At 48.3% G+C, this 17,706-nt stretch overlaps 1 protein-coding gene across 2 annotated transcripts in view; it reads right to left on the bottom strand.

Annotated features, from left to right (window-relative positions):
• Positions 1-17,706, bottom strand: part of LOC144603574 (transcription intermediary factor 1-alpha-like) — a 123,299-nt gene that overhangs the window by 17,665 nt on the left and 87,928 nt on the right. Inside the window, exons 6-11 of one of the 2 annotated variants that reach the window (XM_078416982.1) lie at positions 14,572-14,686; positions 12,973-13,119; positions 9,074-9,191; positions 7,534-7,808; positions 6,390-6,566; positions 1,899-2,087 (exon numbers count right to left, since the gene is read on the bottom strand). In XM_078416982.1, coding sequence (XP_078273108.1) covers positions 1,899-2,087; positions 6,390-6,566; positions 7,534-7,808; positions 9,074-9,191; positions 12,973-13,119; positions 14,572-14,686 — 1,021 coding nt within the window. The remainder of the gene's footprint in view (positions 1-1,898; positions 2,088-6,389; positions 6,567-7,533; positions 7,809-9,073; positions 9,192-12,972; positions 13,120-14,571; positions 14,687-17,706) is intronic. The other variant, XM_078416983.1, reaches the window with a different exon arrangement.

Below are 17,706 nucleotides of genomic sequence, written 5' to 3'. Positions count from 1 at the left end.
TTATACCAAAGATAGACACCGAAGAAGGATCTCGACCCGAAACGTCACCCATTCCTTTTCTCCAGAGGTGCTGCCTGATCCGCTGAGCTCCTCCAGCATTTTGTGTAAGCCAAACCAACATAGAATCATGGATTAAGTCGAGAGGGGAAAGATTTAATAGGAATCCGAGGGGCAACATTTGCACTCAGAGGAGGGTGGCTATATAGACTGAGCCACCCTCAGTCTATTGTGGAGGTAGTGGATGCAGGTACTCAAACAGCATTTCCTTTAGACAATTGGACAGGTGCAAAGATGGATCAGGTTCAGAGGGATATAGGCCAAATGCAGGCACATGGGACTAGCGTAGATGACACATCTCAGTCAGCATTAGGGTTGCCAACTTTCTCACTCCCAAATAAGGGACCAAAGGTGGTGTCACCGCCCCGCGCCCCACGTGACCTCACTCAGCCAGCGGCCACGTGCTCCCGCTCCACCAATGGCTCCCGCTCCACCAATGGGGCCGGGAGACGGGTTGCTACACAACCTCCGTTAGGCAGTGCCTGGGCCGACGGGCCTACACTGTCCAGGCCTACAGCGCCTGGGCCTACAGTGTCCGGGCCTACAGCGGGACAGGGCCTAATACGGGACAAGGGCGGGACAAACCAATTTAGCCCAAAATACGAGATGTCCCGGCTAATACAGGATAGTTGGCAACCCCAGTCAGCACGGACTTTGGGCTAAAGGGCCTGTTTCCATGATATATGAGTCTATGACTAAGGGTAAGGAGGAACTAAAGAATTTTGATGAGTGGGATGAAATTGGAATGGTTCTTTGACATTTTTAAAACATTGAATTCTCTCTGCCCCATCTCCACTATTACTATAATCTCTCCGATCACCCTTCTGCAGGACTGATGGCCGTATTATTGGGTTTCAGTGGCACCATCGTTTACACTGGCTTTATGGAGCTGGCAGTACATATGGGCAGGTCTTCACACATTCTAACTGTGCAGAAAACTGGTGGACAGCCGTCCTCCAGTTAGACCTAAAATGGGTTCCCTGTGATGTGCAATGACGGAGGTTACGCAGTGACTGTTGTTCAAGACAGGAATCCCACCCAGGACGGTCTGTCCCACTACATCTCCTTCGGGATGCACTTTAAAACCGACCTTCTTGACCAACCTTACCACCTTCGCACAGCTTGATGTCAAACAGGGCGGCACGGTGGCGCAGCGGTAGAGCTACTACCTTACAGCTCCAGACACCCGGGTTCGATCCTGAGTACAGGTGCTGCCTGTACGGAGTTTGTACGTTCTCCCCGTGACCTGCGTGGGTTTTCCCCGGGAGCTCGGTTTCCTCCCACACATCTAGTACGTGCAGGTTGTAAATTGTCCCCGTGTGCAGGATACAAGCTGGTGTACGGGTGATCGATGGTCAGCACGGACTCAGTGAGCCGAAGGGCCTGTTTCCACGCTGTATCTCGAAACTAAACTAAACTTTAACGTAACAAATGGAAAGAGAAAATGTTGGATAGACTCAGCATCTCAAATGGCGTCCGAAGAACGAGAAAATAGGATTCACTTTTCAGGTTGTACACCCTTCGTCAGCAATGCTTAATATACACCTGAACCAAGAGGACAGGGAGGCAGGGTAATGTCAACAATGGTCACCGAGTATAAAGAAGACACTCATAGGCCTTTATACTGGCTGCTGCACAATATGTGTCCACTAGACTAATGAGCAACAAAGCTGGAACCTTATCCTGTGGGATGGGGTACTGTCGAGTGTTTAATAACAAACTATAATGCTTTCAAATTCGTTCAATTCCCACACCGCCCCTCGAGACAAGTTCAAATCTTCTGAACTAAACCTTGATAAGGGTTTTCACGCCCTGTTGCCTTTAGCTGTGTTTGCTTTTACCTGCATTTGTGGAATGTCGGGGAGGCGGGATAGATGCTCGAGGCTGGTAACTGATGGGAGCAGCTCGACCATCATGACCGGGTCATTGGAGGCAAATCCACCACTTGAAGTCACAAAGCCCATGGAAGAGTGAGAGGGGCTTGCAGTGCTGGCTACTGGGAGGGGTCTTGAGTTCCCAAGATGGCAGTGCTGAGGAAAATGGGGCAAAAGGGGACAACAGTGAAAAGCACACAGCTGGTTCCGAGGTACAGCGCCGAGATAGGCCCCTCGGCCCTCGACTTTCACAAAGCCTTCGACAAGGTCCCACATAGGAGATTAGTGGGCAAAATTAGAGCACATGGTATTGGGGGTAGGGTACCGACATGGATAGAAAATTGGTTGACAGACAGAAAGCAAAGAGTGGGGATAAATGGGTCCCTTTCAGAATGGCAGGCAGTGACCAGTGGGGTACCACAAGGCTCGGTGCTGGGACCGCAGCTATTTACAATATACATTAATGACTTGGATGAATGGATTAAAAGCACCATTAGCAAATTTGCAGATGATACAAAGCTGGGTGGTAGTGTGAGCTGTGAGGAAGATGCTATGAGGTTGCAGGGTGACTTGGACAGGTTGTGTGAGTGGGCGGATGCATGGCAGATGCAGTTTAATGTGGATAAGTGTGAGGTTATCCACTTTGGTGGTAAGAATAAGAAGGCAGATTATTATCTGAATGGTGTCAAGTTAGGAAAAGGGGACGTACAACGAGATCTGGTTGTCCTAGTGCATCAGTCACTGAAAGGAAGCATGCAGGTACAGCAGGCAGTGAAGAAAGCCAATGGAATGTTGGCCTTCATAACAAGAGGACTTGAGTATAGGAGCAAAGAGGTCCTTCTGCAGTTGTACAGGGCCCCAGTGAGACCGCACCTGGAGTACTGTGTGCAGTTTTGGTCTCCAAATTTGAGGAAGGATATTCTTGCTATTGAGGGCGTGCAGCGTAGGTTTACTAGGTTAATTCCCGGAATGGCGGGACTGTCATATGTTGAAAGACTGGAGCGGCTAGGCTTGTATACACTGGAATTTAGAAGGATGAGTGGGGTATCTTATCGAAACATATAAGATTATTAAGGGGTTGGACATGTTAGAGGCAGGAGACATGTTCCCCATGTTGGGGGAGTCCAGAACCAGGGGCCACAGTTTAAGAATAAGGGGTAGGCCATTTAGAACGGAGATGAGGAAAAACGTTTTCAGTTAGAGAGTTGTAAATCTGTGGAATTCACTGCCTCAGAAGGCATTCAGAGGCCAATTCTCTGAATGCATTCAAGAGAGAGCTAGATAGAACTCTTAAGGATAGCGGAGTCAGGGGGTATGGGGAGAAGGCAGGAACGGGGTACTGATTGAGAATGATCAGCCATGATCACATTGAATGGTGGTAGGGCCGAATGGCCTACTCCTGCACCTATTGTCTATTGTCTATTGAGACAGGCCCCTCGGCCCACTGAGTCCACACCGATCAGCGATCAACGCGCTCTAACGCTACCCAACAACACACCTGGGACAATTTACAATGATACCGACCCAAGTAACCTACAAATCTGTTCGTCTTTGGGGCGTGGGAGGAATCCAGAGCTCTCGGGGAATACCCACGCAGGTCATGGAGAAGAACGTACAAACTCCGTACAGACAGCACCCGTCGTCAGGATGGAACCCGGGAATCTGGCGCTGTAAGGCAGCAACTCTACCGCTGCGCCACCGTGCCGCCCTTTTATGTTAAACATCGGGCTCCTCCGGTCTCAAGGAACAAATTCGTAGACCAATATACATCGACTGCGCTTGGTGTGAAGTGACTCCCGGCCCTTGGTTCAAACTTGTCACACTGAACGTAGTCAGTCTGGTTAATTGTCACGTGTACCGAGGTACAGTGAAAAGCTTTTGTTGCTTGCTAACCAGTCAGCAGAAAGACAATACGTGGCTAATGTTGCATCAAGGGCGACGTGCAGCTTTGGAGGCAGCCTGCTTCCAAGTGTTAAATGTGCCCGACTACCTAAAGGTCCAAAGCCACAATGGGAAGCACAACCGAATGCCCTCCTCATTTCCTTAATAACTCTTCAACCCGCTAGCATTGAACCGTATGTTGTAGTTAGCGCAGCGGTAGAGTTGCTGCTTTACAGCGAATGCAGCGCCGGAGACTCAGGTTCGATCCTGACTACGGGTGCTGCACTGTAAGGAGTTTGTACTTTCTCCCCGTGACCTGCGTGGGTTTTCTCCGAGATCTTCGGTTTCCTCCCACACTCCAAAGACGTACAGGTATGTAGGTTAATTGGCTGGGTAAATGTAAAAATTGTCCCTAGTGGGTGTAGGATAGTGTTAATGTACGGGTATCACTGGGCGGCACGGACTTGGAGGGCCGAAAAGGCCTGTTTCCGGCTGTATATATATGATATGATATGATATGATATTAGGTGGGCACATTGGCGTACATAACAACAGTCACCACGTTACCATAATCCCTGCGCTTACATAGTAGGCCGCCATTAAGAGTTTTGAGACGTTCATTTTTTATTATAATCTTACCAAAAGCAGTGCAAGTTCTCCTCAATCGGCCTGCAAGGCATGAAGCTTTATTTTGTGCTGCCTAAACACTCTCCTTCCTTCTATTTTTTAAAATTGTTTCTGGGACAACAGCCCTTCTGGCATTGTATTTCCCTTTCCCAAAGGCTATCTACATATTATATTCTCCTCCCCACACCTTGGCACGGTGGCGCAGCGGTAGAGTTGCTGCCTTACAGCGCCAGAGAACCGGGTTCGATCCTGACTACGGGTGCTTGCCTGTACAGAGTTTGCACGTTCTCCCCATGACCTGCGTTGGTTTTCTCTGGGACCTCGCGGTTTCCTCCCACGCTCCATAGACGTACGGATTTGTCGGCTCGTTGGCTTGGCATAATTGTACATTGTCCCCTCGCGTGTGTAGGATAGTGCAAGTGTGCGGAGATCGCTGGTGGGCGCCGACTCGGTGGGCTGAAGGGCCTGTTTCCCTTCAGTGGGAAGGGCGGAGATGGGGACGTAAGCTAAAGTCCTGGGTTCCAATCAGTCGATGAGTCTCTTTATCAGGTTGAACAGGACGATGTGGGGCCTGGTCTGGTGGCTGCTGTGGGTCTGGTCACACTTCCTTCCTCATGTAGTTTATTCCAACTGCTTTCGAGAGGAACTCAGACAATGGCACCAAACCACTGCTGTGAAAGCACATGGCGTTTAGGTTCCAGAGTTGGAGTCTGCGTGTAAGATTTGACGCTTGCTGTTCTCCATCAAGACCAGCCTATCACTCTGCAAGTACAAAATCTATCGGCCTTTACCTCTTCCATCCATATATTACTTCAGTCTGTGTGGGACCTGCTTCGCTTTAAAAAGCGTGCAGCTCTTTCTTGCCATAAATGCAAACAATACTCCCTCACTCAGAGATGCTGTCACTAGAAGTGAGACCGGAGACAGATTCAGACACTCTTTTACTCAAAGAGCCCTGGCTGGTCTACCAAACAGACATTTAAAAAAAATATATATATATATCTATATACTAAAACTCTCGTTTGTTATTATTTAGTTTGTGACTGAACTTCAGCCAAAATGGTACACGATAGCGCGACAGTTTTAGGCCCACCTTACTCACCATCGTCACTTTAGTGATAATGCAAGTAGTTTTATTGAAATCGGTGTTATGTTTTTAAAGTTATTCACATTTTAAAGTTTAAAAGGAGGGGAGGGGGAGGGGAGGAGGGAGGGAGGGGGAAGGGGGGAGTGGGGGAGAAGGGAGAGGGGAAGGGGGGTTGAGGAGAGAGGGGAGAGGACAGGGTGCTGCATCAATGCAGGAGAGGTTTGGGCCCGACTTGGTCTAGTATGTAATAAAAAGGAACTGCAGATCATGATTTATATTAAAAATTGACACAAAATGGTGGAGGAACTCAGAAGGGACAGACAGCATCAGTGGAGAAAATGGATGAGGTGAACATTTCAGGTCGGGACTCTCCCTTCCTCATATAAAAAAATAACCCCTAAAATAGACCCAAAGAGTAAAATCCTAGCTTAAAAAAAGCGTAGAAGCCAGATAAAATTTCTCAGTGCAGAGAGTCGCAGGAGTGTAGTCAAATGAAAGGTGATAACACAAAAGGCGGAGATCTTAGAACAGGTTAGTCAGAAATATGTGCAGAAAGGAACTGCAGATGCTGGTTATGTATCCGAGTATAGACACAAAATGCTGGAGTAACTCAGCGGGTCAGGCAGCATCTCTGGAGATAAAGAATAGGTGATGTTTTGGGTCAGAGAAAGGGCCTCGACCCAAAACGTCACCTTTTCTCCTGAGATGCTTCCAGAGTTACTCCGACATTTTGTGTCCATCTCAGTCAGAAATAGGTTAGTCAAGTTGGGATGAAAGGCAGAGAGAGAGGGGGGTACGGGGAGAGAGGTTTGCAGGTGGCTTCCCTCTTGCGCTGAGCGCCCAGAGGCCCCTTTGCTGCTTACCTGTCTCATGAGCGGGCTGGTGCTCACGTGCTGCTGCGGTCCGCTCTGCTGCTGGGGGCTGGCCATCCTGGTTGCGTTACTGGGCGGCATTCGGTTCTGCTGCACTGGAGGGGGAGCTGCGCTTGGATTGCCCCACTGCATGCTCTGCAGGCTGATGAGGCGAGGTGGCTGCAGGGACTGAGCACAAGGCAAACAACATGAGCTCCGCTGCCCTCTCGCCTGCAGTCTGTGGGCGTTAAAGAAGGGCCGCGCCACCGATAAATGGCCACCCGTGCCGTGCTTTGTTTTGTTTTCGACTTAGTTTTAGAGATACGGCACGGAAACAGGCCCTTCTGCCCACCGATTCCACACCGACCAGCGATCCCCGCACATTAATTGTGACATACTTTCCCCAGAGGCTTTGCAGACACCTTTACCCGTTTCCTCTATCCTCCTGGTAATCTCCTCCTGTGACAAAATTCACAAAAGTATAGCCATTTCAGGAGTACGGCCTCAGGTATCGGAGTCAACTGTGCGCAACGAGCCCCATGACTGGGATGCGAGCTCGTGCGAGGGGGCTGATTCTCATCTTGCCAGTGGGCTTGTAAGATTTTCCAGAGGCAACAGAGGTGGCATTAAACCTTCCGAGCCAATGAGATTAACACGGATGGGTGCCCGTTAGTCGGCATCGACGTGGTGAGCTGAATGTCCTGTTTCAACGCTGCACCAGTCTATGACTCTATGAGGCGCCATCTTTCTGGCAGTGCAAGACGACAGTGGAGAATCTCATCATGGATGCCTACCTTTGTTTACGCTCGCCTTCGTTGGGCGGCATGGTGGCGCAGCAGTAGAGTTGCTACCTTACAGTGCCAAAGACGCTTAATTCGATCCTGACTACGGGTGCTGTCTGTAGGGAGTTTGTACGTTCTCCCCGTGAAGATTAACCTAAAACCCATGCTGTCACAGAGGGAAACGTACAGGTCTGATCAGGATCGAACCTGGCACTGTGAGGCAGCAACTCTACCTCTGCTCCACTGTGCCGCCCTGAAGCCGGCAAAGATTAGTTTGACTTGACGTCGTGCTCGGCACGGGCATTGTGGGCCGAAGGGCCTGCTCCTGGTGCTGTATTCTTCTGTGTTCTACCTTTTTGTTTGTAGGAGCTTACCTGGTTGCTAGGAGACAGAGGTGGTTGTTGCTGAGTCAGGACTGGGCCTTGAGGTCTGGGCTGTGGGGCGCCCGGTAGGATGGGCCGCATCTGGTGCATGCGCTGCTGAATCCGTTGAACCATGGCTTGTTGCTGCATGTGCTGCAGGCGCAGCTGGGCCAGGTTAATCTGCCCTTGGACCTTACCCGCGTTGTCCTGGGGCTGCAAGCCTGGCCCCGCCACCACATTGGGAACGCTGCTGGACGGAACTAGGCTCTTGTCCAAAATAAGGGAACCTGGCGGCAGTGAGAGGGGAAAATAAGGTCATTGATCTTCTGCGGTCGAACAAGTCACGGAGTAACGCTCCATTAATTATTTCTCGGCTTGGAATGTCAATGCAGAGCAAACAAATGAAACATATCAGTCCCCTCCCACCCCGGCCCCCTTTTAAAGTAACTTTACCATTTTGCTAACAGGAAGGAAAAACATTGCCTGCCTGCTCAAAAGGATTTGCAAGCAGGGAGCTCCGTTTCATGGGGTAAGCAAACGCAATGGAAGAATGCACAGGGTGGCACGGGTGGTGTAATGGTCGACCTACTGCCTGCCTTAGACCCAGACCCTGCCTTAGTCTCAGCGCCAGAGACCCTGGTTCGCTCCTGTCTAGGGGTGCTTGTCCATACGGAGTTTGAAACAACACCCCATCTTACAGGATCAGACAGAGTTGATGAATTGTAGGTAGACACAAAATGCTGGAGTAACTCAACGGGACAGGCAGCATCTCTGGAGAGAAGGACTGGGCAACGTTTCGTGTCGAGACCCTTCTTCGGACTTGTAGGGCTGGGTTGCCTAAGCTTTACGTATTAGGAGCATCAAAGTAGACAGGAACAGACCGGGAAAATGGCACCGAGGTAAAAAATCAGACATCATCCTATTTAACGGCAGTAAGACAAAGGGGCTTAATAGGTTGACACAAAATGCTGGAGTAACTCAGCGGGACAGGCAGCATCCCCGGAGAGAAGGAATGGGTGACGTTTCGGGTCGAGACCCTTCCTCAGACTGATGTCAGAGGAGAGGGACGTAACAGATGTGCAGCACTTTGGTCAACGTGGGTTGTTTTTAAATGTGCTGTACAAATAAAATTGACTTGACTTGACTTGACATAGACTAGGAAGTGTGAGGTGTGAAAATAGGACAAAGGGAATGAGGATCAATGAAAATGCAGAATAGATCACTGTTAGCTGGGAGAAGGTAACAACAAAGTAAACAGAGATAAAATTGTGGTCAGAGACAGTAAGTCCGGTCGGAGAACTGGAAAGGAGCTTAATAGACTCCTTCTCCTTGCTTATGATCTTATTGTGCTCCTGCATGGCAGTGGAAGTTGAACCCACGACGTGTGTCATGAGCAGCTACGTCAGACCCCAAAGAGAGTAGGTCGCGGCACTGACATCAAGATCTCAAACGGCCAAGAGATAGTAAGGATTTTACAACTAAAATAACGTTCCCTCCCCCAGCACTTCCTCGGCAGTGTGGGTTGCAGCTTCTGCTATTCGTCCCGACTTACCCAGGTTGAGAACGTTCTTGGCCCAGAAGGTGGGGTCACAGTGGAATCGGACTGAGCTGGCGGCTACCGGGGTGGCATCACATCGTGCGCGGAGAATGTACCTCAGCTGAAACGTGATCTGCAATGAGAGGAGACATTGGACCATGACACACTGATGAGTGAAAAGGAAAGGTTTCGGCACCGCTGCACAACATACACGTGCGGCCTCCGTCCATTCCCCAGTGAAAAAAACTAGTGTCGATGCTCAACTGCGCACTCGACTGAGAAACATCGGCCGTCTTGCTGCTTACATCCCAGCGGTGAAGAAGGTTCTCGACCCGAAACGTCGCCTATTCCTTCTCTCCAGTGATACTGCCTGGATGCTGCTGAGTTACTCCAGCATTTTGTGTCTATCTTCGGTGTAAACCAGCACCTGCAGTTCCTTCCCACAGGGGCATGAATACCGATTTCTCTGTTTTCGAGTAACCTTTGCATTTCCGGTCGACCCGCCCCTCCCCCGCCCTGGACGTCCTGCTAGGTTCACTGTTCGTATCCATTCGTTATCACCTCTTTCACAGCCAACAGTGGACCATTGTGGGCTCCACCTTTCCTTGGTCATCGGAGCCGCCTCTGATTTGTTCTGAACCGTTTCATACTTCTAGTTTCCCTCTCCCCTGACTCTCAGTCTGAGGAAGGGTCTCAACCCGAAACATCACCTATTCCTTTTCTCCAGAGATGCTGCCTGACCCGCTGAGTTACTCCAGCTTTTTGTGTCTATCTTCAGTGTAAACCAGCATCTGCAGTTCCTTCAGACACATTTTGTCTGAACCAAGTTTCCCTTTGCTGTTGCAGGTATCCCAGTGTTTAGTGTAGTTTAGTTTAGTTTAGAGATAGATCACGGTAACAGGCCCTTCGGCCCACCGAGTCCGCCCTGACCAGCGATCCCCCGACACTAACGCTATCCTACACACACTGGGGTCAATATTCATTTATATCAAGCCAATTAACCTGCAAACCTGTACGCCTTTGGAGTGTGGGAGGAAATTGAAGCTTCCCGGAGAATACCCATGCAGGTCACAGGGAGAACGTACAAACTCCATACATACAGCACTTGCAGCCCAGCGCTGTAAACAAGCATCTCCACCACTGTGGCACCATGCCGCGCATTGCTCCTGTACGGAGTGCTCCTGTATTAAATCCCACAGGGTCAGGTAAAGCAATCCCTTTCCTCTGCGCAAACCGCATGCCTTGGGTCTACCAACAGACAAGCCCTTTTGCCAGCAGTACAATCCTCCCATCGAGGGCCTCTCTCCGTTATGTTGCTTATGTATAAAGGGTTTCCCACTGTGGCTCTCTGCACCCTATGACATGGCAGTGCAGCCGTTATTTTAAAGAATTACAGGTGACCTCCACATTTCAGAGTTTGCGTTCCTAGAAAATAGTCCACATCGCAATTTTCCACAGCATACAAACTCTGTACAGACAGCACGTAGTCAGGGTCGAACCTGGGTCTCTGCCAATGTAAGAAAGCTGGAAGAAAGGTGGGGGGTAGGATAAAGTCTGGCAGGTGGTAGATCATCTCTTGAGGCCAGTTCATTGGCTATATTTAAGAGGGAGTTAGATGTGGCCCTTGTGGCTAAAGGGATCAGGGGGTATGGAGAGAAGGCAGGTACAGGATACTGAGTTGGATGATCAGCCATGATCATATTGAATGGCGGTGAGTGCAGGCTCGAAGGGCCAAATGGCCTACTCCTGCACCTATTTTCTATGTTTCTATGTTTCTATGTTTCTATCTCTCAATTGTCAGACTTTGTCACTTCCTGGTTTCTCCCTCCTGCTACAATCAGTCCAAAGGGTCCCAATCCAAAGCATCATCTCTCCCAGTTCTCCAGAGATACTGCCGAGTTACAGACCTGCTGAGTTACTCCAGCACTTTATGTGTCCTTTCTTGGAAATCAGCATCTGCCGTTCCTAGTGTCTGCATTTTGAGTTTAGACTTTAGACTTTAAAGATAAGAGTGGGGAAACGGACTCTCCAGCCCAGCGAGCCCACGCCACCCGGCAACCACCCCGTCCGTATATCATATCATATCATCATATATATACAGCCGGAAACAGGCCTTTTCGGCCCTCCAAGTCCGTGCCGCCCAGCGATCCCCGCACATTAACACTATCCTACACCCACTAGGGACAATTTTTACATTTACCCAGCCAATTAACCTACATACCTGTACGTCTTTGGAGTGTGGGAGGAAACCGAAGATCTCGGAGAAAACCCACGCAGGTCACGGGGAGAACGTACAAACTCCTTACAGTGCAGCACCCGTAGTCAGGATCGAACCTGAGTCTCCGGCGCTGCATTCGCTGTAAAGCAGCAACTCTACCGCTGCGCTACCGTGCCGCCCACTAGCACTATCCTACACACCAGGGACAAGTTACAATTCCTACCGAAGCCGATTAACCTACAAACCTGTACATCCTTGGAGTGCAGGAGGAAAACAGAGCACTCGGAGAAAACCCACAGGGAAAACGTGCAAACCCCCTTCAGACAGCAGATAGTCAGGATCAAACCCGGGTCTCTGCCGATGTAAGGCAGCAACTCTGCTGCTGCGCCACCGGGCCGCCGCCAGTTGATTTATTGAACTTTTGTCCCCCGCACAAATTCTGTGTCAACTGACTTTATTTCACATCTCAAATTTTGAGGACGAATTTCTGTTTGCTGAGTGGTCCTAACCCGGAGGTCGCCTTTGTAAATCAGAGAACGCAAGTTCAAAGCCAACCAATAACATTTGCGAATGTGAAATTAATGTTCTTTAAACCTTGAAATTGGAAGCTGCTTTTAGTAAGAAGAAGCCACAAACCCGTGAGACCAACGTAAAAGCACAACTAACGCGGCTCTCCCTTTCCCAGTCGCCCTGAATTGACCTCGCAAACCATTCATTAATCTGTCCAATGATTTAAATAAGCACTCCCCTGAATTTTCTCAAGGAGAACAGTGAATGCAAGCCCAGCAGTGAAGGCCATAACCCCAGTGTTAAGAAGAGATAGACCATTTAGACTATCAAATTCACAGTTAGAACTTACAGCCATCAAATGGGCTTTAGAGGTTAAAGACTGTTTTAGTTTAATTTAGCTTAGTTTATTGTTACGTGTACTGAGGTGCAGTGAAAAGCTTTCTTGTTGCATGCTACCCAGTGAGTGGAAAGACTATACATGGTTGCAATCTGGCCATCCACAGTGGACAGATGCAGGATAAATGGAATAACGTTTATGGCAAGGTAAAGTCCAATTAAAGATAGTCCAAGGGTCTCCAATGAGCTAGATAGTAGCTCAGGACTGCTCTCTAGTTGGTGATAGGATGGTTCAGTTGCATGACAACAGCTGGGAAGAAACTGTCCCTGAATCGGGAGCTGTGCATTTTCACACTTCTGCACCTCTTGCCTGATGGGAGAGGGGAGAAGAGGGAGTGTCCGGTGTGAGACTCGTCCTTGATTATGCCGGTGGCCTTGCCGAGGCAGCGTGAGGTGTAAATGGAGTCAATGGAAGGCAGGTTGGTTTGCGCGATGGTCTGGGCTGTGTCCACAACTCTCTGCAATTTCCTGTGGTCTTAGCAGGAGCTGTTCCCAAACCGTGCTGTGATGCATCCTGATAAAGGTCAGGATAGTCAGCTGCCCCCCCAACTGCCCAGCCCACCCCTTTCCCAGCCTACTTGGTTTGTTTGTTAAGTGCACAAACCAAGCAATAAGGCCGGGTCTGTGCCAAATCACTGTTTCCCTGCTAGAACATCAGAGAGGGGAGAAGAGAAACTGGCCTTCGCAGTGTGTGCTACCAAGGAGAATTCCACCCAGGCTTCTTAAAGACGGCGCTGCAGTTTGCATTGCAAGGCCTGTGGTCTCAGCCCTTGACACATAGATCACCTACCAGCCGTTTACTGTACAGCAGTGCGATGCTGCTTCTGTTGGAGATGGCCCACTTGGCAAAGTTCATGACGTGCTCCACTTGTTTCGAGAGTCCAGAGATCTCAAGTTGCTGTTGGAGGAGTTTTGCTTGACGGTCTTTGGTTACACTCTGTAGGAAAGCCCCAATGGAAACTGAAGTGACCCATTAACAAGATCATATTGTAAAACACTTCTCATAGAGTCATGCAGCAAAGAAACAGGTTGTTTGGCTCTGAGTCCTTACCAACCATCTAGCATTCACTTACATTAATCCTGCATAATTCAATAAGACCATAAGATATAGGAGTAGAATTTGACCATTTGGTCCATCAAGTCTGCTCCACCATTCAATCATGGCTGATCTATTTTTCCCTCTCAATCCCATTCCACTGTCTTCTCCCCATGACCATTGACGCTCTTACTAATCAAAACCTATCAATCTCCGTTTTCTAAAATACCCAAAGTCTTGGCATACACAGCCATCTGCGGCAATGAATTCCAGATTCACCACCCTCTGGATAAATAAATTCTTCCTCATTCCCACCTCATTCTCGATTTACTCCCATCAACCCTTCCCAGATTCTACCGCTGGCCTGCACACTAGGGACAGTTCAAAGTGGCTTATCAACTTCCCAACTTACAAGTCTTTGAGATGAGAGAGGAATCTGGAGCACCCAGTGGTCACAGTGAGAACATGCAAACTCCACACAAACAGCATTGGAAGGTCAGCATTGAGCCCAGGTCTTTGGAACTTTTGTTGGGGTAAAATCAAAATGATTTATATCGGGAAAGATTTGAATTATTCCAGCTCATTGCAAAACGTAGCATACACCAAATCACCTTATTGTCAACAGACAATAGGCATTAGACAATAGGTGCAGGAGTAGGCCATTCGGCCCTTCGAGCCAGCACCACCATTCAATGTTGTACTTCAAAGTGTTGTCACTGTTGTACTGCAGAAAGCATGGAAGATCAGGTGATGTTAGTTGGATCCAGCAAAGAGCAATATGATAATCACCAGGTGACAGGTGTATCTCCTGTGGGGTGAGGGAATGTTTGCTCCAAACCTCGATGGACCTCAGTTGAAAGTCCCATCAGGAATGCAGTATCTCTTGCAATGCAGCAGGCGCAGCAGTAGAGCTGCTGCTTGACAGCGCCAGAGACCCGGGTTCAATCCTGACCACGGGTGCTGTCTGTGCGGAGTTTGTACGTTCTCCCCCTACCTGCGTGGGCTTCCTCCGGGGTGCTCCGGTTTCCTCCCACATCCCAAAGACGTGCAGGTTTGTAGGTTAATTGGTGTCTGTAAATTGCCCCTCGTGTGTCGGGTGGGAAACTGGGACAACATAGAGCGCGTGCACGCCTGTCCGTTGGTTGGCACGGACTTGATGGGCCAAAGGGCCTGTTTCCACGCTGTATCTCTAAACTAATGTCAACCAAACTACACCAAATTTTGCTGGAGAAGGATGAGCTATGAGGTGCTTAAGGAGGAAAGTGAAGACTTTAATGCAAAGATGGCTGAAATAATGTATACCAGGGCAGGTGGAAAGAGAGAGGAGTAGAGGCAGTACAAAGATTATCTCACCTCCAGCTGCTGCAACAAGGCTTTCCCTTTCTTGTTAATCTCGATCATTAAGGTGAAGACGGCCACTTTAATGTCCTGCTCAACTTTCTTACAGTTTTCATTTACTTCATTAATCCTGCAACACAAGTGGTATCATTGGAATTGGGCACTGCACAAAGTTATGACTAATTTCTGCACTCAGTTCAGTTCAGTTCAGATTAGATTGTTGACACATGCTCCAAGTAAAGCTTTCGTTGTGTTCTAATGGACCAGATCCATTGCTCACAATGGACCAGATCATAAAAACACCAAGCGGGCACATCCTTGTACACATGAGGGGTTCATTGTGGACAACCACATCCCAGCGAACATGCATTCAGCTTGCTACGGCTGGTGGAACATCCCTAGCCGGTTGACAACCAGCCAACGACGCCTATCTGTGTACAACGGGTTGGATGTTACAATCATCACCGTCCAGCAATGACCGCCAGAGATGGACGTCAAAAGAATTTAAACAATGTTCTCCCTTCCTAACTCACCCACAGCATAAGTACAAGAATAGAATTCATCGGCACTCTTGCCTTTAATATTTTACAGTTTCGCAATGAGGTGACTGGAGGGCTGCCGAAGCAGGTCAACTTGTTCCCCAGCGAACGGTTAATATGAACAGGACCGGTTCTTGGTATCTGGGAATGGGATTGGGAAGATCCAAGGCAGAACCTAATAGAGTTCCAACCAATCTCTCTGTAGGAGCCATTTACGCTTAATTTAGTTACTGTCATTGTATGATGGCTATGTTTAATATTTCTGTCTTTTTTGCATGCTTGTGGGTGTGATTTGATACGTAATGGGGAGTGTCTACGTGGGAGGAGGCTAGCGTAGCAACAGAGATTGTGGGTCAGTTTGGTCTCGGAGGATGGAGAATACAGTTTTTAACCATGCTCGCGCCAGTCACACTCACGACTGCCACACTCGCGCCAGCCACACTCACAAGGACCACACGGTAACGACCACACGATTTTTACTGTATTGTCTGAAGAAGAAACAGTTGATAAGAACGAAAAGTTATGAGTTACTCTTTTGATTTGTGCTACTTTAATAAAGGCCAATTAATCAAGAAACAGCGTTTGGAAGATTCGTTTCTGCTATCTCAGAGTGCTGTGTGTGTGTAAGCTACACCTCCATTCCATCCCCGACCAGTAATGGCTATCGAAGTTGGACTTTGAGAAGGTATAGAAACTGCCATTACATTAGAGTAAAATACTTTTCTCTGCTATTCTGTCAGAAGAATCTAAGAAAGACTTGTTCTACAAGCAAAATCCGATTCAACAGAGGAATTGAAGAAGAAACTGAATCTCTGCCAGAGATTAGAGCTGCAATCAAAGGAACAAAGAATCTACCAGTCGAAGGCAAATTGACACGGTCTACACCTGGATCATTAGAAGATTGAAGACTTCATTGACCGACCGGGTACCGTGAGTAGACGACTGTTTAGTCGTCATTTTAAGTTAAGAAGTTTAAAAAAACTTAAAAGCCTGTGTGAAAATTCTGCAGAAGTACTATTTGATACAAGAATCTTGTTTATGCTACGAGGAGATAAGAAAACCAAACTCGCAGAGCATGACCGTGAAAATTAACGATGTTGTGAACTTCTACAAGATAAGGTGCTCAGCTAGCGATTGTTTACCATAGGTACTGGGCGAAGACTCTCAGCCTTGGAATTAATGGTGTGTTTTGAAAAAATACTCATTCTGTTTTGAATTCTTCTGGTGTTTCTGGAACACAGCGATAAGCACCAATTCATCGTGGATCTTCCATCAGGTAAGTATGAAGAACCTCCACAGGAGGGAGATGCGGAGCAAAAATCAAGAAGATATGAGAAAAGAGACATTAAACTTTCGGGAAAAGGAGAGGCAGCCAATCTGGAAAGATGCCAGAAGGAGAGAGACAAGTTGTGGAAGCAGGTCATCAAATTAATTGAATATCTGAAGGAACTAATGGAATCAGATGAGAATGCGAACGTTGTACAATCTAATCTGGATCAACTACTTAACCTTTGCCATGAGGTTGAAGAAAAACAACACTCAATACTGTGTTTACAACTACCAAAGGAGCAACTCCAATGGCACCTCCAACTCCAGTGGTTCCAAGAGAGGGTGGAATTTTTTGATGGTTTCATGGCTGACGCGGAGAAGTAGTTGGCTGAAGCCATAGCTCAAACATCGCACTCTACAGTAGAAGGTGCGATACAACAAAGTGTTGAAGTGGGAGAAGAAATTACACCTCAGGGTAGTGTCTCGAACGTTTCAATGCCAAGATCCAGACGTAAATCTGGTTCTGTAGCCAGTTCAACTACGAGGGTCTCTGCTCAAATGGAAGCTGAAGCTGAGATGGCCGCTCTCTCGCTAGAAGCTGCCGCCTTAGAGAAAAAATATGAGATTGAGGAACAAGAACAGCTGAAGAGAGAGGCTGAGAGACAAGCAGAACAGCTGAAAAGATAAGAGGAACAGCTGAAGAGAGAGGCTGAGGGACAAGAAGAACAGCTGAAAAGACAAGCAGAACAGCTGAAGAGAGAGAAGGAACGGTTGGAAATAGCCACGAAGCTGGCAGCTGCTGGGGCAAGGAGGGACATACTGGAAGGCCAAAGATCAAAATGCAGCTCGAGAGTATCTCAGAAGAAGAGTTCCTTAATCCAAGAAGGAGCTTCTAAGCTGGAAACAACAGCTAAAGTCAACCCACAGCCAGAGCCAGTCTGGCCTCGTGACGCCAAACTGGCACTGAGTAAGTGGATGGCCGACAAAACTTCACCAAAGCAACCGGGTGCTAGACCGAAGCAACCTACCTCTGGGATGTCTGTTATGGCTCGAAATGAGCCAACCCAGTACTCTTCTCAGAGGCCTGTTCATCAGCTACCTGCACCCAGCCAGAGACAAACAACTGATTATGGGGCTCGTGTCAAAATTTATCCGGATTGATCTGCACTAAGCCAGGGATTTCAAAATGAATTCTATGAATTGGTGAGGAATCAAACGAGACTCAGCGAGCTCATGGTTCAACAAAATATTTCTGTCACCTTACCCCCCAATGGAAATTCCTAAATATGATGGTGATCCTTTACAATATGAAACTTTCATAGTAGCGTTTGAAGAAGGGGTG

Source organism: Rhinoraja longicauda, chromosome 20 (assembly GCF_053455715.1).
Source record: "Rhinoraja longicauda isolate Sanriku21f chromosome 20, sRhiLon1.1, whole genome shotgun sequence".
In the NCBI taxonomy this organism is placed as follows: domain Eukaryota; kingdom Metazoa; phylum Chordata; class Chondrichthyes; order Rajiformes; family Arhynchobatidae; genus Rhinoraja; species Rhinoraja longicauda.
Note: the sequence above shows the minus strand (reverse complement) of the source record. Positions and strands in the feature narration are given on the sequence as shown.